General features: G+C 32.9%; 1 protein-coding gene across 1 annotated transcript in view; it reads left to right on the top strand.

Annotated features, from left to right (window-relative positions):
* LOC129218045 (cytoplasmic polyadenylation element-binding protein 2-like) overlaps positions 1–25,774 on the top strand; it is a 172,583-nt gene extending 146,809 nt beyond the window's left edge. The window contains exons 4-11 of the mRNA XM_054852224.1: positions 2,826–2,882; positions 3,918–3,941; positions 4,064–4,246; positions 13,648–13,737; positions 16,371–16,489; positions 17,887–18,001; positions 19,410–19,591; positions 25,547–25,774. Of these exons, the coding sequence (XP_054708199.1) occupies positions 2,826–2,882; positions 3,918–3,941; positions 4,064–4,246; positions 13,648–13,737; positions 16,371–16,489; positions 17,887–18,001; positions 19,410–19,591; positions 25,547–25,774 (998 nt within the window). The remainder of the gene's footprint in view (positions 1–2,825; positions 2,883–3,917; positions 3,942–4,063; positions 4,247–13,647; positions 13,738–16,370; positions 16,490–17,886; positions 18,002–19,409; positions 19,592–25,546) is intronic.
* Positions 25,775–26,000: the final 226 nt, after the last annotated feature.

Below are 26,000 nucleotides of genomic sequence, written 5' to 3'. Positions count from 1 at the left end.
ATGTTAATAATTATTTTTAAAAATATCAAAACGTCCTGTTTAACCTTCCCAAAAGAAACGTTCAGATGAAAATAATTTAGCTCTGCAAAGTGATTTTGACCTTGCATGTATGAATTTTCTGCGAAGACTTTGCCGCTGCATTTATTTTTTAAAGTTTTATTTCAACCCAATTTGTTGCAGTTGAAAATAACTTCAAAAAACACGTTCCAAGCGGAAGTTCTTTCTCGATTATCCGTGTCCACCTTGTTTAAAATTTCATTGTCAATCTGCATCATTCATCATCCATTGCTTCGGATTCGTTAAGGGACTGATTTCTTTTCCTCATCAGTCATTGCCTCAGATTCGTCGAAGAACTGATTTCTTTTCCTCATTCTTATTGCCTACTTACTTCAAGTACAAGTCTGAACCTTTATTTGCCTGTTGGTGGTTTCTTATTATCTTACTTTATTTATTATTTTGAATTTTGTACTTAACAAATTTTACGCTGGCTTGAATGCCTTTGATTAAAGTTGGAGTTTTCCTTAGCTGGCCATCTCCTTTTGCACAACTCAAAAAAAAAAAGGCAAAGATTTTTCTTCTTTCAGTCATGCTTGTTTGTAACCTGTTGTAAATCCCTGACGTATCAGAGGCATTATCATAAGACTGATTGTGACAGTTTTGTATGTTTTATCCTTGGTTGTTCAAGAACTCAAAAATTGTTTTACCTAGCTCATTTCCTTTGTGTCCAGGGTTTTTCAAAATTCAGGGTATTATTCCTACTATCTTTGTTAACGCAACTCTAATTAGAAGTCAATTTGTTATTATGCTCTATACCAGGCATAGAATATAACAACACTGTATCATATTTTGATTCTGTGATGATCTTTTTATTTATATTTTTTTCTGACTCTAAAGTAAAAGGAAAATAATCCTCAAAAAGAAAAAAAAATAGCACTCATAATAGTTCCTTTTCCACACACACCTTTTTAAGTTCTGGGAATTATTTATTAATAGGAAACATGGGAATTAGATTAAAATGGAAACAAGTCCGATTGATGTGGATTTTGAAAAGCCTCAAACTGGTCAAAAGTCTGAATCCTCAAAATCCCACAAAGGCAATGCTTCGTTATGTAATAGGATCAGTCATAAAAGACATGGAACCATTCAATATTGACAATAAACACTGAGGTGTTATGAGCATGCTAAATAAAGTGAAAGAGTTAACGTTCCTTCTTGTTAATTGGTCAGAAATATTAATCCTTAATCAATGGGTACAAAAATGTTTAATAAAATAAAAACACATTTTTATACACCATTTTAAATAATCCTTGACTCTTTTTGGTAGCAAATACAGAAATACAATCCATATTTCAAACAAAGGAAAAGAAACATACATTTTTACTTTTGGAGAAGATGGGCTAATGGAAATATGCCCTAAAGCCACCCGTGCGCATTTTACTCACGTCATGAAGTAACTTCTATATTTTAACCTATAAAGCTTGATAAGCTCTCTATCCTGCAATAAAGAAGGAATACCTTGTTATTTTGAAACAAGCTTCTGCAATTTTCATAGCCTAGCACAATTGAGCTTTTGTTTGTTGTATTCTTTTGATTGCATAAGAGCTTTTTTAGAGAGCACGCATTTTCGAAAGAAAAAAAAACGAAAGCCAAATTGTTCAACTTTTAAGAAAAACTTTATTTTTGAGGAAAGCTTTTGAAAGAAACTCAAACTCTGAGCGAAAATTTACAAATATTTTTGATTTTCCTCGGAAAAAAAAAGATAGATTATGATTAATTTCCATTTAATTTCAGTTGCAGGACTGCGTTTGCTTAATCTCACCTCGAAAAAAAAAAAAACATGCTTTGGCTCTAAAATAATTACATCTTTTTCGCCTTTGAATGTTTTAACTTCATTTTTTATTTTTTTCTGCGGAGTGGAAAGAGCATATTTTCTCTTTTTGTTTCCTACCATGCATCGGCTAATAGCTGCTTTTATGAAGCGAAATTAGTTATGAAATTGACATCGCAGCCACAGCTCTAGCATTATTAGAGCTTTAGAGGCACAGAATAACAATTATACTTGATGATATACAAGCGACCAATTCGCAGTTTGCTGTCTTGCATTGCAATAAACAACCTTCAATAATTTATCAGCTCTTTTCTTTCTGTTTTTCGCCATTTCAATTTATTTGTTTTTTTTTTTTTTTTTATTCAAAGCATCTAGCTTGGCTGATGTATAACTGACATACGTCGATCGCTACATAGAACTAAAACGTTGTCCTGGGCATGATCCTATGATGCCTCCAGCCCTAGGAATAGGGGACTACTTATGTGTATTTATTTATTTATTTTTGAAAATATTATTCTTTTGCAAATGTATCTTTTAAAATGGGGATCTTTAATTTTCTTGTGTTTTTAGTAATATTTGTGAACCTAGAATTTAAGAAATTGTCGATTCAAACTATTTCTACATGTATACTTTATAATTTTATTTTTGTTCAGTAACATAGTTATGTATCATTTTTCTTACTTTATTACTCTTGTCAGTATTTTTTTTTTATTTAATTCTTTTATTTTATTTATTGTTTATACTTTTTTCCGTTTCTTCCGGGTTTTTTTCTTTTACAGCATTTAATGCGATAGATGCCGTTAAAATAAACAGTTATCACATTTTGCGTTTAATAAAATCAGTGTTTCTTCTTGAATATTAGCTTAGTTTTAAGCTCAAGAAAATAGTTCTTCAGTTTAATATCGTGTTGGAGGAAAATATGACTTTGGAGTATATTGACCTTCAAAAAACTGTATCAAAAGCCTGTGTCAGAAGCTATAAGGCCCTCTTTGTTTAGGTTCTTCTGTGGATTTCGCTTCTCAGAAATTCAATGGCACCAAGAAATTTCCAAGAGGTAATTTCTAGCATAAACACAGTTTTTCTCTAATAATCCTTTTGCATGGGTTTTTGGTGATACACTTTTTATCCAATTTACTGTATTTTATCAAGCTTATCTTTTCACTTATACCTTCAGCTGCAATACAACTAGTAAGCATGCTTTTGTGTATTCTTTTCCTCTTTGAATTTTCCATTGACTTCTCTTTTCTTAGAAAATAAAACGCATTGCAATGACTTTTAATCTAATCTCCCAGACATAGTAATATGATAAAGCTTACTAGTGAGTTATTTGTTTTAAAATTTACCTTCTTAACTCTTAATATTATGCTTAAAAAATAGGAGTGGATGCAGGAAAAAAGTTCTGATGAGTTTTATCTCCATATTATTCAGAACTTACAATACATGATATTACACTCGTAAGTATACTGAACCTGAGTTTCTAGTAAAACTCTTATCAAAAATAGTTTACCATCTTATCAGCTTTTATATGAATTTGTAGTTGAGCCACAAAAACCTTTTCATGTTTTTCTTATTAATAGTAAAAATTTGATTCTCTTCAAGCATGTTTTTCTTCCCATTTTTGTAATAAGCAAGTCTTTGATATTATCATATAGTTGGTATCCTTCATCATTTTTTTAAGAAATTTTTCTGTCTCTAATTATTACTTCCAGGTATTAGCTGAAAAATATTTTTCTTCATTGCTTTCTTTAACATAGACATTTGATTTTCTTTTACAGAAATATTAATTTACTCTTGGAAACAAACATATTCTTGCTTTTCACTATTTCCTTTCAGCTGCTTTAAAAATACTCATAAATATTGATAATTGAAAGCTGAATTATCTTTGCTTCTATGAAAATACTTTTTAAGCAAAAAACCCCTCATATTTAGAATATTTCTACTGCATTGCTGTGTCTTACACTAAAACCTAAGCCGAGTTTTATGTCCTTGTGCAGTATTTCTATTATATGTTCTCTGATGCTTTAATTTTCTGAACTCTTAACTTTCAATTGATGCATATAAGATGAATTTGAATTCTTTTTACATGCAGCTAGGAGTTACGGAAGACGAAGAGGTAAGGTTTTTAAAATAAATGTTTAAAGAAATGTTAAGCATTAAATTATATTCCTGTTGTTGCTACTGTTAAATGAAATCTCATAACATGAACATAATCTTTTCTTTTTTCTTTTTATGCAGGAAGATCTCCCTTTTTTACTGGAATTGAAGACAATCACTTGTTAGATGATGTGCAGCTAGATCAAATTGTAACTTCCTTCAGTTCTCTCCATATGTCTCCAAATGCTCCAAGAAATTTGGAATCAGGAGAACGCTACTCTCGCAAAGTTTTTGTTGGTGGCTTACCACCTGATATTGATGAAGGTACCAGTTTTAAGAGCCAGTTTTTTTAAGAATAAGGCAGGCTGGATAGTTGACATTTTCATGATACTGTTGTAAAAACGTCGTATAAATATATATATATATATATATATATATATATATATATATATATATATATATATATATATATATATATATATATATATATATATATATATATATTGCTATTAGGGTATGAATAATTGTTACATACATCAAAATAGAAGTTTTTGGGTTTTTTTAACAAGTGCCAAAACACACTCGTTGAGCATAGTTTAGAGCCTTAGTTTTATAAAATGTGAATAAGATGCCATTGGATCAGTTAACTGATTGTGTTTCTACTAGAATAAAAACTTCTTCTCCAATTAGTTTCGTACCTGGTCACTCTTATTAGTGCAAACAGTTAATGACCTTAAAAGTCAAGTAAATTTGAGCTTTCTGCATTTTTATTCAAATATTTCAGTGCTTCAAAAGTCAACCATACATATCTTACTTTTTTGGGTACTACTCTTCGGTATGTAGTTACTGAAATATATGCTTTTGTGGTTCACTGCTGTAGCAAGCAGATTTCAACATTCAAAAATGGAGAAAAGTCTTTTTTTTTCAGCATTTTTGAGTGACTTCTGGGCTAAGAGTCAACCATAAGTACGAGGGCAAATCAAAAAGTCTTTGCGCCTATTTTTTTTAAGCCAAAATACGGCTGTGAATACAAAGTAAACATATACATTTCTAGCAGGGGTCGAAGTAGTCCTATATATCCTATATTTCCTATATTTTCAAGAACAGCATCAAAATCGTCCTATATTTCCTATATTTTTGAAAAATGTCCTATATTTCCTATATTCTCGTTTTTTGTTGTTGTTGAACCAGGAGGACATTAATTGTACAAATTTTGGTGCATGGTGCACTAAAGGAATAGATGATTTTACCGCTTTTTGCCATTTTTGCAACTGTTCAGTGCCCATAAGCAATGTGGATTTTCGCAATTGAGGCAGCATGCTAAACATTCAAGCATAAAGAAGACTCTGAAAAACATCAAGAGGATCCTTCTCAAGCTCTGTTTGTTCTTAATACAAGTGTTAAAGGGTTCAATTTAGATATAAAACCAAAGAACAGTGGAATTAGTACTTGGGTCATGAGTGAGGAAGAAAAAATAAAAATTTTCTTTGTTCAAATTTTGTTTCATTATTTCGTCTATAAAGTACACTGTTTTTTCAAAAATTCTTCTTTCAACTACAGGAAAGTCATTTCAGATGTAAGGAATAATTTTATTTGGGATTTTTTTAAAACAAAATCATTGATAAGAATAAATAAATAATATATGATATGTATTATTTCTTTTTTTCATAGCAAAATTATTCATATAATGTGTCCTATATTTGTCCTATATTTTTTGTGGAAAATGTCCTATATGTGACAAGTCGGTCACTTCTACCCCTGTTCTAGCAGTGACAGTTCCTTGAACCGTACCAGCCGTATCTGCTTTTTGCTCGGAAGAACAGAGCTGCTATCAGTCATTTATGATGACGGTTGTTCTTCAGACCTCCACAGCTTATGAGCAGTGAAGTGTTATTCGTTTTGCATGGAGCAAGGGACAAAAGCCCATAGCAATTCATTGGGGAATGCACCAACAGACCTTGCCCTACTGATTTTCACCTTTTCCCTCACTGAAGAGGTTTCTGGCAGGACAGAGATTCACATGTTACAAAGAAGTCAAGAATGCGGTCCGATGGTGGTTCCACAGGCAGCCAGAAGAATTTACCACAAGGGATCTCTAATTTAGTCCTGCGATGAGAAAAATGTCTGAACTGGTGCGGTGATTATCTGGAGAAGTAACGTAGGAGATGTAGTACACTATATGGATATTTGTAAATACCTGTATGTACCTGTTTTTAGCAAATAAAGAATAGGCGCAAAGACTTTTTGATTTGCCCTTGCATTTATGCCCTGTGGAAAATCTCCATAAAAATCCTCAAGTTTACCTGGGTGCTAGAGGGCGCTCGTTTATCATTTTGTTTATGTAAATCAATTTCGTTAGATTGCTTTCTGTTTTGTTGTATCGTAGATTCGTGACTTCAACAGCTTGGTTGTCTATGTTTGGTCGTCTCGTGGCAGTTCGAATAGCAAGGGCAATTTGGAAGCCCTTTAGATTGTAGAGAGTAAATAAAGTTAATTTATGTCTTTAGGTAGTTGCCTTAGCATTTTCTTTTATGCCCTAATAGTAAATGTGGACACAGAATAACTGTCATTCCGGTGTTCACTCTTTGGGTAAAAAGTATTGCTGGATGTGCATGATGTTTTTGGGAAAGAAAAAACAGAATCCAACTTTGACCTCCCAAAACTTTAAGAAAAAAAATTAAAAAAAAAAACATGTGTCCAATAATTTTACTTAAAGAACATATCCTGAAAATTTTAGCAAAATCAAAAATCTCAAACTATCTAGCCTGCCTGCTTATTAAAAAACAAAAAAAACTGGCTCCTAATATCCCACCAGATAATTCTACCTTTATTTTTTGTATTCATATTTATCTTTATAGTAATTATAAATCTTAGGAATTATTGACTCTTGTCTTAATTTCTTCTTGTGAGTGAAATTAATCACAGTAGTAAACAATTTTACTAAACTGAAAAGTTTTCAGCCTAATGATTCAAGTTCAGTGGAACCTCTATTCGTTCACACTTTATTCCAGAAGGCAGTTCGCATGGCGCTTTGTATCAATGGCAAATAATTTTTTCACATAGGACAGTGTAAATTGAATTAATCCGTAATGAAAAACAATAAATATAAGTACTAAAGAGCTTTCCTCGATGACGAGCTCTGAGATGACATTAGAGGGAGGGATAGGGTTTGGGAAGACTCCCCTGAATTTGTTTTTTAATTTAAAGTCATGAAAACAAAAAGTTAGACTTATTTTTAATAATTCTGTGAAATAATAGGAAAGGGGATTCGAAAAATTTTCAGTTTGAAGCAAAAAACAGAAGTGTATGCCCTCTTTCATGACGTTGAGTGAAGGCTTAGTTGAATTTGAATCACTTTCAATGATGTTTAAGGAAGAGGGATCTCTGGGGTTCTTTTTAAAATTACATTTCTAAAAATGCAATTCAGACAATCTTTCAGGTTGTCGGGAAGGGCAGGTTATGGGACCCTCCCTCGGAAATGTATTAAAATTGAGTCTTAACATCGTGATTTTTATCTTTGGTTTTATTAAAGGAAGAGATGGAGGTTATTTATGCTACACGGCATGAGTCCTCAATCTCTTGATAAAATTATAGATTTATTATTATTTATTTATTTATTTATTTTTTTATTTATTTTATTTTTTTACCTTCAAACTTTGAAACCTATGGTGCTACTTTTTGTTACAATATTTTAAACCATTGTCTTTTTTTTTCCTTGTATGTAGAATATATCAGCGATCTTCGGGTGCTGTATTTTTTCCACTTTTCTGTAGTTGAGGATATCTTGATAGAGGAAATAGAAATAACCAAATTTTTTGTGGCTCTTAAGCGATTGTCTTTTTATCTATTACTTTTTTTAGAAACTAGAGACTTGCCATAGGCTTATATAATGTACTAAATACTTATTTTTTTCATGAGAAAACGTTTAAAAACGTATATTTTGGGCGTCCTATCGTAAGGTTAACTTACCTATCCCAAGGTAAGGTAATAAAATGCAGATTCTTGCAGATTCCTCTATAATATTTTAAGATTGTAAAAGAGTAAAAACTTTTACTCTAGGAAGGAAGAAAAAAATACTTTTATTTCCTCTCTTCGTTATTTTTTTTTTGCTTTTAACGCTGTGAAGATTTTAATCTTTTATTCCTCACTAAAATTGAATTTGTCAGCCCCTTTTTTGAAAAACTGGGTGCTGTGATACCTCCCCCCCCCCCTCGTGACGGCCCGGTGACAATGCACAAAACAGTAAAATAGGAAGAAAAATAAATTCGACTGTAAGTCAAACGTCATTAATGGATGACGATAATGATCAAGGGAGAACTTTTTCGGGTTAGGGGTTGAATGAGGGCCCGTGTGATAATATTTTGCCCTGGGGCTCGAAAAAGCTCTCTGGCTATGTATGTATGTCCCATATAAAGCATTTAAATCCCTTTTACAACCTAATAAACAATCTATTTGATGATGAAACAAACTAAACGTCTTTTGAATCATGTTTATTTCCTTAGAGCTGTTAAAAATTTGTAAAAATTTGAAAAATGAATAAAATAAAAACATTTTTTCTAATTAGCGGAGTTCTGCCATTTTCAGTTTTGTGTAGCACAAAACTTTTATCTTTTTCATTTTTGAGATTTCACACACATGATATTATTGATTGTCTGATTTGTTTTTGGTTTATTGATTGCATTCCTCGTTTCTTAATTGTTTCTTTTTTTTTTTTAAGTTTACTACATATTTTAAATTGTGTTTAATCTTTACAACTCAGGCAAAAGAGATTTTTCCAGGCTTATATATATATATATATATACAGTGAAACCTCCCTTAACGGACACTCCCGAATAACGGACACCTCTAATTAACGGACACTTTTGCAAGTCCCAGTCCCTCAATATAAGCCATTCCAAGTAATTCACTTTGAATAACGGACACTCCGAATAACGGACAGTTATTTCACAAAAATTTTCCTTGCGATCGTAGCGCTTCCGTTTTTTTTTTTTTCTTTTCAAAGAATATCTTAGTAACTGCTTGCCTTACAAAGCTTTTCATCCTCCACAACTGATATTCCATCCCCACCCCCGTCATTTCCTTATCACTGTTTCTTGGAATTAAAAGGGTGGTAAAGTAGTCGGCTTTATGGCGCCGTGGTTTCGTTGGGTTGTTTAATTTTTAGACGTGAAAAAGATTTGCCCATATTCAAGGTCATATTGCCAACTGTCAATCATGCAATAGTGATACTCGAGATAAAATAAATAAATTAACCATAAAAAGTGTGGGGGGAGGGGGGTTGCTCCACCGAATCGCCGCCGTTGGTAATGCAAAAAAGAGATGTGAAACTGTTTTAACTGATTACTTTAGTTAATTAAATGCTTTTTAAGACAAGTGTGTGCTGCCAGTATACCTTTATTAAGAAAAAACAGATTTATTACACTTGACGTAAAATGTAGTAAACCTTTCGCAATTGTTTCGACTGTGTTCTACAAAGAGAACAACAGCCCATTTTGAAAAAGGTAAATTAAGTAGTTCCTCCTAATAGCAGACAAAACTTCTGGTCCCTTGACTGTCCGCTATTCGGAGGTTTCACTGTATATATATATATATATATATATATATATATATATATATATATATATATATATATATATATGTATGTATGAATGAATGTATGTATGTATGAATGAATGTATGTATGTATGTATGAATGTATATATGTATGTATGTATGAATATATGTATGTATGTATGAATGTATATATATATATGTATGTATGTATGAATGTATATATATATGTATGTGTATGTATGTATGTATATATATATATATATATATATATATATATATATATATATATATATATAGACACTGGTCGACATTGAAAATGCAACACCAAGAAGAAGTGGTCAGAAAGTGATGAAATTTGGAAAAAAGACAGAGACAGCAAGGAATAATAAATGATCTTACTTTCAAAATGATAGGCAGAATATAGAGCGAGAACGGTGTCGGCTCAGTAGGATGTAGGACCACCGCGGACAGCGATACACGAAGAAACATGTCTAGGCATAGAGTCAATAAGGGTGCGGATGGTGTCCAGAGGGATGGCTCTCCATTCCCTTTCAACCATTTGCCACAGTTTGTCTTCTGAACGAGGCAGGGACAGAGTGCAAACGGCGTCCGATCACATCCCACACTTGTTCGATTGGTGACAGATCAGGAGAGTATGGTGGCCAGGGAAGCATCTGTGTGCCATGGAGAGCATGTTGGCAGATGCAAGCACTTTGTGGTCGGGCGCTATCCTGTTGAAAAATTGCATTAGGTAGCCCTTGAAAGTAAGGGATTGCCACCGGCCGCAGCACATTATCGAAGTATCACTTGACCATCATAGTGCCCTGAATATGAACTAGAGGTGATATGGAATTGTACGCCATTGCGCCCCAAACCATTTTGCCACGTTGTCGTGCAATGGGACGGTCCACAGTTACTTTCGAATTAGACCTGTCTCCACGTTGACGCCACACACGTATGCGGCAACGATCACTGGATAAACAGAAGCGGGATTCATCTGAGAACATGACATTTCGCCATTCTGTCATCCACGTCACTCTAGTCCGGCACCATAATAAACGTTGCTGTCTATTTTGTGGGGTCAATGGCAGTCTTCTTAGCAGACGCTGTGATTGCAAACCACGTGCGACCAAACGACGGGAAATGGTTCTGGTTGACACGGGAACATTCAGGTTATCTTGCACCTGCTGCAGAATCGAGGAACAAGTGACTTGTGGGTCTGCTACAGCTTGTTGGTGGATGTGTCGATCCATGCGTTCTGACATCACTTTGGCTGCCCCTGCACCCCTCAATCTTGCCACATTTCGTTGTTTCAACCATCTTTGGCACAGCCAATGCACCGTGCTCGCATCCATGTAGGTATCAGCTGTGACTTGACGAACCGACCAACCTTCCCTTCTCAGTTCAAGCACCATACCCCTCGTAAAATCGTCTATCTGCTGGAAGTGCCTTCGTTGACGTCAGCCTGTCATTCTCTCGTGTTACACGTATCCTCCAAGACGAAAACAAAATTTCTTCGATAATTCTCCAATCAGAAATAACCGCACGAATATTGCCCATTCTGCAAGTTCCTTCCCTTAGATCTTACTTCACGTATGTCAGAGAGTTGCGCATTTCACATCATTTACATAACTCAGTGATGTACGTCTACTCTAAAATTTGCATAAATTTCTGAACACTCCCTCTTGATGTTGCATTTTCAATGTCGAGCAGTGTATATACATACAGGGTGTTCCATTTTAACCTGCAAGACCTTTATTTTCGCAACCATTAGTCCTAGATGTATACTTCCAATTGCAAAAATGTTCAAAGTTAGATGCAGGGTTAAGATATTGAAAGTTTGAAGTACAGTATACTCCCGATTATCCGTGTGCGGGTTATCCGGTTTGCGGATTATCCGTGCATCATTTCGGAATCACTTTTTTAAAGCTTCTTTCAGGCGCTAAAATCAAGGTAATACGAAGGGTACTCTACTATCCGTGCAAGCCACATTTATCATCAGATCACTGCGCGACTTTTCTGGCAAACATGGCTGGTGTGAAAAGGAAGAGGAATGTTTTAAATGTGAAACAAAAATTAGAAATTATCAAAAAATTTGATAATGGTGAATCCGCTAGCAAATTGGCAAAAGATTATGACATTGGAGTGCAAGCTGTTCCCGATATTATGAAAAACAGAGAAAAACTTTCTTCTTATACTAGGGATTGTGATGATAAATCTGCACTTTATAAACGAAAAAGTATGAAAGCGTCGACCTACAAAGATTTTGATTCCGCTCTTCTACAATGGTTTAACCAAAAGAGAGCGGAAGGAATTCCAATTTCTGGTGCTATTTGCAGAGAAAAAGCTAAATTTTTTCATGAAGCACTTGGATTAGAAGGGGAATGCGTCTTCAGGATGGCTAACGAGATTCAAGCAACGCTATGGAATCAGACAGTTGCAGGTTGAAGGAGAGCGTTTAAATGCGGATGAAGAATCATCTTTGATTGCCGAAGATAATATCGATAACATCATTGAGGAAGTTAAAGAAATCGAAGGTTTCAAATCAGTTGACGTTGAAAATGTCGAAGAGTGGTTTAAAAGCAACGAATGTGAATCAGGATTTCAATGTCTAACTGACGAAAATATCATTGAACGTGTTACTGAATCAAACGCAAGTGATGATACCGAAAACGAAGATGAAGAATATGAAGAAAATACAATTTCACATTCTACTGCTCTACAATCTGCGGAACATTTATTGGATTACATGAGTGAAAGAGGTTATGATTACAGAGAAATAATTGCAGGAAGAAAAATTCGTACGGACATACGCAACAATTTAAACAAACAAAGAAAACAAAAATGTATCACCAATTGTTTTAATCAATAAATTTCGAAGAAAACTTCCTGGTTTGTGTGAGTATATATATATATTATTTAGTTTTTTCTAATTTCCCCTTAAATAGTTTCCCTGCACATTCCTTAAATGATTTTTTGGATTATCCCTGTTTTTCGATTATCCATGCTACACCGCCCTGTAAGCACGGATAATCGGGAGTATACTGTAAAAATAAAAATGAGTCAAAAAATACAAAATTTAACTTTTTATATGGGCCCCAGGTCCCCTAACTTATATTTAGGGAAATAATCTCCATTGAAGCACAATTACAACACGAAAAGTTTGAAATTAGTACGACCAATATTTACCGAGATATGAAACACAGCGTTTTGTGACTTACACCACTTTTCACTTGCTGTCAGTAACCCCTTTTGGGGGAAAATATAGCAGTTAACAATTGTTTAAAATTATATATGCGCATAGAGTGTGGTTTTTCAAATAGTTCGAGGTTTTGTAGTGTGTTTTTGCGTAACACAGCATAACGTTTGCATTTATTTTTGAATGGCAAAGAAAAACATAAATCTTTGTTTTTCTTACTTGAGGACCTGTCATTCTTCTGAAAAAGCGAAAAGTTCCAATCTCATCTTCTGTATGGTCCCTTAAATCTTTGAATTGGAATATCTCCTTGAGTTTTGGTTACACAAATGTCAAGTTTTTTGTGTCAGTAATAGTTTTCAATGGAGATTATTTCTCAAAATATGAGTTAGGGGACCTGGGTTCCATATAAAAAGTTTAATTTTGTATTTTATGACTCATTTTTATTTTTTCTTCAAACTTTCAATACCTTAACTCTGCATCTGATTTTGATCATTTTTGCAATTGGAAGTGTACATCTAAAACTAACGGTTTTGAAAATAAAGGTCTTGCAGGTTAAAACCGAACACCCTGTATTTATTTGCGCTTATTCGGTTTATGGTTTTAAAATTTTTACTTATTTCTATATTCTTTCATCTATACTGCCGTGGGTAGATAAATGGTAGTCTCTGTAGTAATGAGTTTTTGAGATATTTGAAGAAACACGTTTTGGATTCTATACTAATGATAGAGAAATGTTGAAATTAGACTTTTTTGCGCTCTTTTTTCAGCAAAAACCAAATAAGCAAACTTGTCCAGTAAAGCTACCGTACAATAGATGGCAAAAACGCAAAAAATAAATTAATTAAAAATGGAAAATTTGCAGTTACTGCCCTCTTTACCTACCCATGGTAGTATATGTATAAGTATATGCGGTAGTGTGTATGAGCAAACATAATTTATGTATGCGTATTTATGTAAATGTTATACATTTCAGAGGAAATCACTGCAAGTTTTCGACGTTTTGGACCTTTAGTGGTAGATTGGCCTCATAAAGCGGAAAGCAAATCATATTTCCCTCCTAAAGGTAATATATAATTTTATATTTCCCTGCCTAATCGATGTGGAAAAATTTATCAAAAAATCTTAAAAGTGCTTTAACATTAATTTCATGAGATAGCTGTCAATAGCTTTAATGAATTCTTGCAAAATTGTCTTATAAGTGTCTAAATGTCTTTGATGGTAAATTTAATCGAGTTCATGAAACATTCAAACAGTACCAATGCTTTGCTATGCATTATCCTCAAACATTTCAGGTACTTAATTTTCTTGAGCAAACTTTTCTTCTTCACTTTCTTAGCACTGCAATCACTGTATGAGGAATCTGTTTTTAACTGACTGAATAAGCATAGCATTGCCTGGGGGAAGTATTTATGACATAAAACTGGTATAAATTAGCCAAAGTTATATTTACCAGAATCAAAGTAATTTTTTACATCAAAACCGAATTATTAGCAAAAATAACTGGAAATAAACAAATAATAATGACATTAAACTGACAAAAAATACTATTCAAATTAAAACATATTGGTTGTTTGATAGTTTATAAATTACTGTTCATACTTAATGAACTTTGTTGAAACCTTGAGTTTTTTTTTTTTTTTTTTTTTTAATTTACTTAAATTAAACATGAAGTATCGGGAAATAATAATATAATGTGTATATGAAATAATATATACCTTGTTGGTTAGTCAGTTTCTATAAATGCATAAAGATTTCTGTTACCCTATAATAAAACGAGCTGATGTGTGCATCACATGACTTCCTTTTACACTAATTTAATGATAATAGTAGTGCCTTGGAGTAAGCAAAGAAACACTTTAAATATTTTGCCCCAAGTTTGTTGCGAACTGAAGCAAAAAAACATTTAATACAAATTAATTTCACCAATATTGAACATTTTAATGTGATTCAATGGTTACCTCTCTAAATATTGCGAATAATGGCCAAAATGAAACGAAATTTTTTTTAAAAAATGCAATTTTTTGTCGCCAAGTTGGCGAAAAAACTTGGCGACCAAAAGCTTGGCGATATGTCGCCAAGTGTTCGCCAAATTATAACACCACTTGACTTTGCATTGATATTAACTATGATTTCCCACCAAAAAGGTGTAAAATACCCCCTTAGGAACATCCGAATGCAACCAAAAGGGGAGATGCACAACTGCACCCCACTAGGAGTCTACATACCGAATTTCAACTTTCTAGGACTTACCGTTTTTGAGTTTTGCAAGATACGTACGTACGCACATACATACGTACATACAGACGTCACGAGAAAACTCGTTGTAATTAAATCAAGGATCGTCAAAATTTATATTTCGGGTGTCTATACCTTCTTAGACATATATCCACGTGTGGTCGGGATTAAAAAAAAACTCATCATCTTCCTTGGGGGCGAGCAAAATGGAAATTAAGGCCTATTTTTGGGTCTAAATTGTTTCATGAATACAATACTTCCTTTACTTCGTAAAAGGAAGTTAAACAAATGTGTGAGTGAAGTGTTAAATGATTTGGAAATCAATTTCCAGCTTTTGCTCATCATTAATTTCACTGAATAACTTCTACAAAATAGTCATTCAAACTTAATTCATATGGGAAATCAGCCTGATTTTTTTTTTTTTTTTTTTTTTTTTTTTTTTTTTTTTGACTGAATAATAAAATATCAATCGCAGTTCGGTTAAGAATTTCATGGGGGTTTCCTTGACAAAAGAAATGCCATACCTACAATTCTATTTTAGCACATGTAAACTTTCATTCATAATGTCTTTTCACCATTCAACCATTCAAGAATATATAAGAGCTCAAAGAAAAATGCAAAATTTTACCTATCATTACATTCAAATTTGAAGAAAACATCTCCATTTGTTGAGCAGTCCTTTAAAGAATTTGGATTTTTCACCACTATTACATTTCCCCCTGTCATTGACAAAAATAACACATATATTCTCTGTTTTGCTGGAAGGATTTATTTTAATTGTTAAGTAGAAATTCAAACTTTTTGATTTAAGTTTTCTACAAAGATAATCTGTAGAATACTCGTGAAGAAAATATCTTCAATAGTTCTTAACATGCATCAGCAACTTTTTATTTTTCATAAAATAAACCTTGATTTGAATTGGTTTTAAGCTTAATTTATTTATTGTTTACAAACTGTAAAAATATCACTAAATCTATCACTATCTCTTCACTGTAAGGGAAAAGTACTTATTTTTTCTTTCTCTGACTGAAAGAAAAACTGATTGCTGAAAAAATTCCTTGAAAGTAGATTTTCTTAGAATGTTTAACAAATCGCAATGTACTGCAACAATTATCTTTGTACTGCTTAGAGAATACATATTGGTGTAAAAGACTCTACTGGGAGTATGTAATTTGATTAGCAAACTCTGAAATCAAACTGGTTTATCAAGTCTTATATATACCATGAATATCTGATGTAAGTTTTAAGCAAAGTTCATCTGTTTGTTTTTTTCTGATGTACCATGTTAGTTTTATTTTTATTTATTTATTTGTTTTTAAAGAACTGTTTTGTAGTATTTTATGTGTTAACCTATTAAATTTAAACGTAAAATTTGGGTTCATGTTATCAAAATAAAATAATCAATTGTAATTTTATTTCATTTATTTATTTATTTAATATTTTTTAATTTTTTTGGCATAGGTTATGCTTTTCTTCTTTTTCAAGATGAATCATCTGTTCAAGCTCTAATTGATGCCTGCATACAAGAAGATGAAAAGTTATATTTATGTGTTTCTAGCCCTACAATTAAAGACAAGCCGGTCAGTACTATGGAAGATAATTTAAACGCTATTTCTCATTCTTATTAACTTTATCAAAAACTAACAAGATATATAGACTCTGGGACATTCGTAGAAGGGGGCAAGACGCCGGGCGCCAAGATATGAGAGGGCATTTCAAACTAAGATTTTGTTCAATTACAATTTATTATTATTATTTTTATATTTTTATATATTAAAAACAGTTTTTAAAATGCTAACACATTTATATTTATTTCCTGTCCTGTATGATACTCATAGATTTTTGATTATGTTCAATTATGTAATAAATAATATAAAATTGGTGTGTACTTTTCCAGTATACGCTCTCCATTATCTGTATATGTGTGTGCTGGGGGGGAGGAGTGGCAAAAAATATTCGCCCCTGGCTCCGCCGTCTCTTAGGACGACCCAGTGGTGTAGCAAGAAATTCCTCAAGGGATCCTAAAAATAGCCAAATCGTATGGTTGAAAAAGCAACTAGAAGCAGTGATAATTTCATCTTAATTTTACATGGACAATAATGGATACATAAAACTGATCAAATGATAAACAAAGTATTTTAAACAGAAGTTAATAAATTTAATTTTCATTATTGGAGTTTAATTTTGAGTTTCAAGGGAGGGGTCTGGACCCCGGGAACAGCTCCTTTCCTATGCCACTGGGATGATCCTGTATCTACACTGCAAGGAAATCTGAAAGTTGTACTCATTCTTAAAACTATACAATTGTAGCAGTTTTATTATTTATTCATTTTCCACCAAATGTCTTGAAATAGCATAGTACAACTAGTCTAGGGCATGTCCAGGTTTCTATTTTCTTTGTTTTATGGTTTGACCTCAAATCCAAATCTATCAAATAAAGGACTTTAAACTGTTAACTAAGGTATGGCATTGTCAAAAGAACCAGATGCTTCATATAATTTTATACCAATCATGTAGATCAGAGGAAAATGTTCAGCTACCAATGGACTGGTATAATCACATTCAAAGGAACATCTTTAGCAGTGTTTCCCAACCTTTTTGTACTATGCTCCATCAAAGGCCTTCAAAAATTCTTATGCCTTCCCTCCCTTATATGTACACATTTTTTTTATATTTAAGAAATTCAAATATTTACTCAAGAAACTTGGAATGATAGCTTTTAGGACAAAATCACTTCAAAAATGACTTTTGCCATCCCTTCTAAAGTTGAAGTCATTGTAGGTATATCTAATTTCATGTTGGTGTGGTGATTTTTAAAAGCTTATGCACTTTTAAAAATTTCCAAATGAGTTTTTTTTTTTTTTTTAATGCTCATTGTGATAGTAAACTTTAGTTTCAGGTCTCTAAATTTTTAATTTTTATTTTTACCATACAGTTCATTTTACTTGATTTTAATTTCTTTTCACTTAAATTTTAGGTTCAGATACGTCCATGGCGTTTGAGTGATGCCGATTTTGTGTTAGATGCATCAATGCCTCTTGATCCAAGAAAAACTGTATTTGTTGGGGGAGTTCCAAGGCCTCTGAAAGCAGGTGCGTTTTTTTATGTTTGCATTTAAAATAACTTAATTAATTCTATTAAAACTTGCATAAAAGCTTTTTACTTGGCTGGAAACAAAGTTTACCAATTAAAGAAAAGCATAAAACGTAGAAATAAAAATGTTAAAAATCCACAATTTTTTCGTTAGCGGTTGCCCAATGCAAAAAAGAAAAAAAAAGGAAAAATATTTTATGTGAGAAATTGAAAAATATAATTTTTTTCAGCATCATGTGTGTAATTGCAGAGCAGTTTTTATTATCTCCTTTTAGTTTAGCATATTTCAAATGATTGCATTAATGTTAAAAAGTATAAACCATACTGTCCCGAAATGCAAAGCTATTTTTTTTCATAATGCCATCTTTTCTCCCTCTCTCTCCTCAAAGAGAAAGCATTTTAAATGGGAATGCAATGCAATAGTTGAAATAAATTTTACTTATAAAGTAGAGGTAGTTGTTTTACATTAATTGAATGAAGTTTTTTTCTTTTTTATGTAAAGGAAAGAGTAAAAATTATAAATTCTAAATGAATTTTTAACTCTAAACTTTTTTTGTATGTGTGTGGAGAAACATACTTGAAGGGTTTTATAAATTTTAGGATTTTTGTAAAATAATTACTTTATTGATCTTTAACCCTGTTCAATTTTATGCTAATCTTACGTATTTGAAATGGAGGATTTACATGCCAATTAACTTGTGAATTTTATTTAGCAGTGATATCTACAATTTTCTTGGTTCAGAAAAATGTATTTTCTCTGAGTGAAAATTTTGGTGTCTAATGTACAGTGCCACAACTAATTGCTTGTTAAGTAATATTTGTGGGGTTATTATTATTATTAGAGCTGTTAAAAGCAAATATTAAATCTGCTTCAAAATGTAATTCATCTGCTAGACAATCTGTTTGTTCCAAAAGTGGTGCTCCAAAAATGCACTTTGCCTTTCACAGTACTACTTTTCAGCAAAAATCAATAAAGGGTTAAGTCTACCATGCATATCTATTATTGGGATCTGTCGTTTTGCAAAGTGATGATATTAGTATTTTAGAACTGTTTGGTGAAAGCAATGTGTTTTCTTGCAAAAGCACTTATGTTTGCTCTGATATGCAGACATGACTTTTTTTTTTTTTTTTGCTGAACTGTTTTACTCCTTCTAATGATTCAAACAATGTACGTTATAACTTGGATTTAACGATGGTCAAGGAACTGGAAAAAGTTATCGTTTAATGAAGGAGCATATGCATTTAGTGCAGTTAAATCTGAACCAGTGAAATGTATCATTAAATTGAGGGAATCATTAAATCGAAGTTATACTGTAAACGTAGGATATCATTAACTATGAGCTACTGATATTTTTATACTTTTGAGTTTGAATTTTTTTAACTAATCAATTTATTTATATTTTTCAGTTGAGTTAGCCATGATCATGGATCGTCTTTATGGTGGTGTATGTTATGCAGGAATTGACACTGATCCAGAACTGAAATATCCAAAAGGTGCTGGACGTGTTGCATTTTCAAATCAACAGAGCTACATTGCAGCAATTAGTGCTCGATTTGTTCAACTGCAGCATGGAGATATTGAAAAGCGGGTAGGTAAAAACAATGTTTCGAGAGATTGCTAATTTGTGATGTCCTGAATCCAGAGTATTTTGCTACACTCATATTTGCACATTTATGGAACAGTAAAAAGAAATGCAGATTTTTTTCTATGTTTTTAAGCCTATTGTAGCTTAGTGTAATGCAATGTTCTGCACCAGAGCTGGATTATTAAATAGGCAATGTAGGCACCGGCCTAGGGACTCCGAAAGTTTTTAGGGTCCCCAAGAAATATTGAAGTTCAAAAGTGAAAAAATGAAAAATGGTTTTCTTTTCCAACCAAAAATTTTCAAGCATTCAAGGTGAAAAAGTTGAAACTTCCCCCCCCCCCCCCACCCCTGTTCTCTTCTTCTTTCTTTCCACTATCTCTTCTTCCCAGTATTATGGGGTCCTTATATTTTTCTTCCATTTATACTACAAACATGCATTTAACCTTAAGTCCCCCGACGATCGGATCACAAAATGTTTTACAACCTGTGGGACTCTGACTCTAGCCATGTGTGGCACTGGAGACACTTGGGGAGAGGAACGGGAGGGGGGGATCAGCCACAGTACTCTGTAAACCTCGTCCGCACTGGATGGTCCGACACATGTGGACATTCATAGTTCCTTTTCTTTCTTCATAAGTGGACAGGTGTCAGTTAAGTATATGAGATTCTGTGCTTATTCTTGAAGCTACTATTGACGCACTTGGGTATAACAGTGGCAAATTTCGGATAAGTAAATCTTTGTAAATGTACATGCATGTACTTTGTAATCTTCTTGAGCAAAAAATTTGATAGAAAAATACTCTCCTTTGCTTGCCGCCATCATATGTATATAAACTGGTATTAAAGGCAGTATTCACAGCAAAAATTAAGCAAGTCATAACAAGCCCTGATATTCCACTCTTCAAAAATCTCAGAGAGTCTTGGAAAAACATCGACCCCACTAAAATACAGTGCTTAAGAGGAGCTGCGGAGTTGTTTCGAACTGTACCCGAACTTGAAAATTTACTTGTTTTCTATCGTGCTAAACTTACAAATTTAACGACCATGGATGGCTAACCAGAGTTGATAGAACTGTCTATCACATTTTATGCAGAGATACAGAAAATAAATTTAAAATAAGACCACCAGGAGCCATGCATTTAGCTCGATGGATGGCTCGAGCGATCTACTCCCAAAAACTATTACTGTTTAGTTTACAACGAAAATTAGATACGAAGGAAAATGAAACATTGTCAGATGTCAGCTTGTTTGTAGTGACGACATACGTGAAACCATGGCTTCAATGCATTTTGGAAGTCAAAGCACTCAACAAAGATTTGTGCTTTTTTGAAATCTTTGAAAGCGTACAGGATTTCAGGTCCAACTTTGACCTCAAGTCGGCACGGGTTCCCGATATTTTATTGCAATAAAAAAAAAAATTCTGATATTTCTGAGGTAAAAAGGAAAAAATATGGAGGGTATGCATATTCAGTTTGCCAAAAATTGTTTTCCGCCACCCTTCGGAGTCCCTAGATATAAAGTTGAAAATTATTCAAGTCGAAAACCAGCAATTGTCTGTGCAATGCATTATTCTTTATTATTTTAATTTTAAAAACCCTAATTTTGTATGATGGTTAAAGAATTTACAGAACCTTCCCATGTTTTGTCATTGTTCAAACAATACAAATGTGCAATTTTCTGCCTTCAACCCTTAACAGTATGCTTTAAATCAAAGTATTTGGAGCTCAAAATCAATGAATCGTTCCCTTTCTACTTCCTTTCACAAAAAAGGAAGTATTGTATTTGTGAAAAAAGTTTCACTCAAAAATCAATCTTGATTTCGATTTTACTCACCCCCAAATGAAAATTGAGTTTTTTTTTCGACTCAATCAAACGTGGATAAGTGCTTAAGAACGTATAGACACGTGAAACATCCATAATGACGATTACGGAGTTAATTACAACGAATTTTGTCCTGACGTCTGTATGTACGTATGTATGTATGTGCATATGTACGTATGTATGTCGCATAACTCAAGAACGGTAAGTCCTAGAAAGTTGAAATTTGGTACGTAGACTCCTAGTGGGGTCTAGTTGTGCACTTCCCATTTTGGTTGCATTCGGGTGTTTCTAAAGGAGTCTTTTGTGCCTTTTTGGGGGAAATCATTGTTAATTTCGATGTAAACTGGAGTGGTGTTATAATTTGGCGTACACTTGGCGATATATCGCCAGTGGTTTTTTCGCCAACTTGGCGACAAAGTTGGCGATTTTTTTTTTAAAAATCTGATTTCAATTTGGCCACTGTTAGTGATATTTATAGAGTAAACTATTGAATCACATTAAAATTGCCAGTAATTTGGAAATGACATTAAATTGGAGTAAAAAGAAGTCATGTGATGCACACATCAGCTTGTTTTAAATATAAACCTTAAAGTGGCCACTGAAGCATTATCCACTACTGGTGTGCTTACCTTACATGAAAACAAAAATGAAATGAAAATATCTTCAGTTCTTTTCTTTTAATGTATGCTTTAACCATTACCAAATGAAATGTTCTTTTTCTCCCTGTTGTTTTCATACTATATTTACTGTCTAAAAGCTACTCCAATGCATTAATTGTACCTTTTTTAGAATTTAAAAATAGTAATAAAATATCTGGTTTCTTATTGATTTCAATTAGCAGTTAATCCTATAAAAGTATCTAAAATTTATCAAAGATTGTTTTTTTTTTTTAAATCAGACTCGATGTGACAAGTTTTCATTCCTCCTTTTTTACTTCCTTTTCCAAAAAAGGAAGTATTGTATTCGCAAAAAAATTTTCACTCAGAAATCAACCTTAATTTCCATTGGACTCACCCTAGAATCAATGTTGAGTTTTTTTTTTCAACTCAACCACACGTGGATAAGTGCCTAAGAATTTATAGACATGTGAAATATCCATTTTGACGATTCCCAAGTTATTTACAACGAGTTTTCTCGAGACGTATGTATGGACGTATGTGCAGAATTGCGTATGTATGTCACATAACTCAAGAACGGTATGTCCTAGAAAGTTGAAATTTGGTATGTAGACTCCTAGTAGGGTCTAGTTGTGCACCTCCCCTTTTGGTTGCATTCAGGTGTTTCTAAAGGGGTTTTTTGCCCCTTTTTGGGGAGAAATCACTGTTAATTTTGATGTAAACTCAAGTGGTGTTATAATTTGGCGGACACTTGGCGATGTATCGTCAGTATTTTGTTTGCCAAATTGGCGACAAATTTAGCGTTTTTTTTTATCTGGTTTCGATTTGGCCTAGGAACCTGCAGACACCCTAAATATCCATTTTGACGACCCCCGAGTTAATTACAATGAATTTTCTTGTGACATCCGTATGTACGTATGTATGTGTGTATGTATCTCGCTTAACTCAAAAACGGTATGTCCTAGAAAGTTGAAATTTGCTACGTAGACTCCTAGTGGGGCCTAGTTGTGTACCTTCCCTTTTGGTTGCAATTGGATGTTCTTAGGGGGGTTTTCACCCCTTTTTGGGGGGAAATCATTGTTAATTTTGATATAAACTCAAGTGCAGTTATAATTTGTCGGACACTTGGCAATATATCACCAGTCTTTTGGTCGCCAAGTTTTATCGCCAACTTGATGACAAATTTTGCGATTTTTATTTTTTAAATCTGGTTTCAATTTGACCACTGTTGGTGATATTTAGAGAGTAAACTATTGAATCACATTAAAAATGCCAATAATGGGGAAATTACATTAAATTTGAGTAAAAGGAAGTCATGTGATGCACACATCAGCTCATTTTTAAATGATTTTTCAAGACAAGCTTAGAGAGGTAAATGTTGCTATTTCTGAGATGTCTGCTGTGCCATGGTTTATAAGTAAAGATTTGCATCTGCAGTATTACCATGATACTTAACTGCTGATGCCTTGTGATCTTGGCACAACCATGCATTGTGATTTGTTGTCCTGCTATTGAATATCATAAGATCCCACTTAATCCAAATTACAGGCACCCTCAACTGTGTGCTTTAAATCAAAGTATATGGAGCTCAAAATCAATGAATTGTTCTCTTTTTTTTTTTAATGGTATTTCCGGACAAGCTCAGAGAGATAAATGTTGCATGTATTTTACCATGTATTGTTTTAATGCATAACAAGCTCTTCCAGTCCTACTCAATTTCTAGATATATCACACATATGCATGAGCAGGTCAGTGGCTGACTAGCTACTTAACTGCTGATGCCTTGTGATGTTGGGATCCTTTTCATAGTTGATGACTATGTCTGTATGCAATAAATTGCCTTTTCAAGTGTACTCTTCAAAAATTGTGAATATTATGAGCGCTCATGTGATATGATTTATCGATTGCACAGGGCTTTTGTATTTTCTTTTTTGCTGAGATAGTTGATGCATTTGCATATGTGTTCGCAGCTCTTTGAAATTGTGAATATTATGAGCGCTCATGTGATATGATTTATCGATTGCACAGGGCTTTTGTATTTTCTTTTTTGCTGAGATAGTTGATGCATTTGCATATGTGTTCGCAGCTCTTTGGTTTATTTATGATGTTTATTATTTGAGCATTTAATAATTGTTATAGTTTTTATTAATAATTGTTGTTGTTCAACAATATTGTTATAGTTGAAAATTTAAAAATTTCTCGCAAAAAACGAATGAAAGGGTGAAATGCGCAGAGAATATATCAATAATTCACAGGAAAAAAGAAAAGGAATGAACATGAATTTCTAAATAACAGCCCACCAAAGTGCAAAAAATGTCAGGTAAAAAAATTCAATGGTAATGTGGTGACCAAAATATGTTTTTCCTGTAAAAGAGATTAAAGAGGAGTATGTGGAAAGTGCACCAAACATATAAATTATTTCTGTGTTTAATGTACATGATATAGGTAATTTTTTCTGAAAAATATTTTGCATAATTATTTATTTTCTTATAGATATAATAATTCATCTATTAATAAACTTGATTTCATTTTATTATTTTATTACCAATCAGGAATTAAAAAGATATTAAAACGAAAATATATTTAACGCATTTATTTTGTTCGAATACCTCACTTAGTTTTGACCAGTGTTGAAATGACACTAGTTGACGTTCTAGGGGAAGAAAACGTTCCGGCGTTCTAGTGTTAAGTAATATTTACCAAGACGTTAAAATTAAAGTTTCCCTATTTGGACCTTCATAGAGCTTGTTCTAACAGAGGTAAGTCACTGGTAACTGTCTACACATTGCATTGATTATATGAAAAGAGGTTTGCAAGAACTACTAGCTCAAATGTTACCTCCTGATGAGAATGGGATACACGAAGAAATAACAAAAATCTTGTTTTTTCACAAAATATGTTCAATGTGCTTTCCATTTGCTTTAATTACATGTTCAAAGTATGTTATAGTCTGTTCAACACTATCCCAAAAGGCCTCTTTATTAATTGCAGCAACTTAGAAGCCCTCACCTTGCAGTAAAAATTGGAACTAATTATTTATTAAATACTAGTTGCAATTTATATTATTACTTTAGTATTTACCACTCTGTAGTAAAATTTCATTTATTTCTAGTGACTCCTTCTTAGTGTTGTAAGTTTTCCAAATTTAGTAGAAGACCATTATAACACACACCTTGGGACCAGAGGTTTTGCATCAAATAGGATTTTTCAAAAGAGTTATGTTTGAAGCTAAAAATATTTTTTATTTAAAAAACTTATTGTTTGCTTCTACATCGTGGTGCATTTTATAGGTCATGTTATACAGTTATTCCACTGTAGTAGCTTTCAGTTTGAAAATAAAATGCATATTTATTTTCAAAGCAACGGTTGCAAATTATTACTTTAACACGTTTTACATATCTTAAAACTAAAATATTTTGCATTTTCTTATTTCATTGATCTGTTTGTTTGTTTTGGCTAGCAATTTGTTAGCACAGATTTATTTGTTTGTTTACTGTATTCCTTTCTTTTTCTTTTATAGGTTGAAGTCAAGCCATATGTTTTAGATGATCAAATGTGTGATGAATGTCAAGGCTCTCGGTGTGGTGGAAAATTTGCCCCCTTTTTCTGTGCTAATGTTACATGTTTGCAGTACTATTGTGAACATTGTTGGGCTACTATTCATTCTCGACCTGGCCGAGAATTTCACAAGCCACTTGTAAAAGAAGGGGCAGATCGACCTCGAGCTGTACCATTTCGCTGGTGTTGAAAAAAATATGATTTTTTTTTTGTTATTAGTTAATTATGTACTGTGTTATTGATAAGATATTTTTAACTAAGCATGTCTGTTTGTTCAAATTTATCTGTTGTTATTATTAAAAATTAATAGAAATATTACAGAAATGTGATTTTCTTTACTAGTCATATTTATTAACGTTACAGCATATGTTTTGTTATATATAGCAGTGTTTTTAAACATGTTTTAGATAGTTACT

The sequence above is a fragment of the Uloborus diversus genome, chromosome 3, assembly GCF_026930045.1.
Source record: "Uloborus diversus isolate 005 chromosome 3, Udiv.v.3.1, whole genome shotgun sequence".
Classification (NCBI taxonomy): domain Eukaryota; kingdom Metazoa; phylum Arthropoda; class Arachnida; order Araneae; family Uloboridae; genus Uloborus; species Uloborus diversus.
This window is presented reverse-complemented; position numbering and strand designations above follow the sequence as displayed.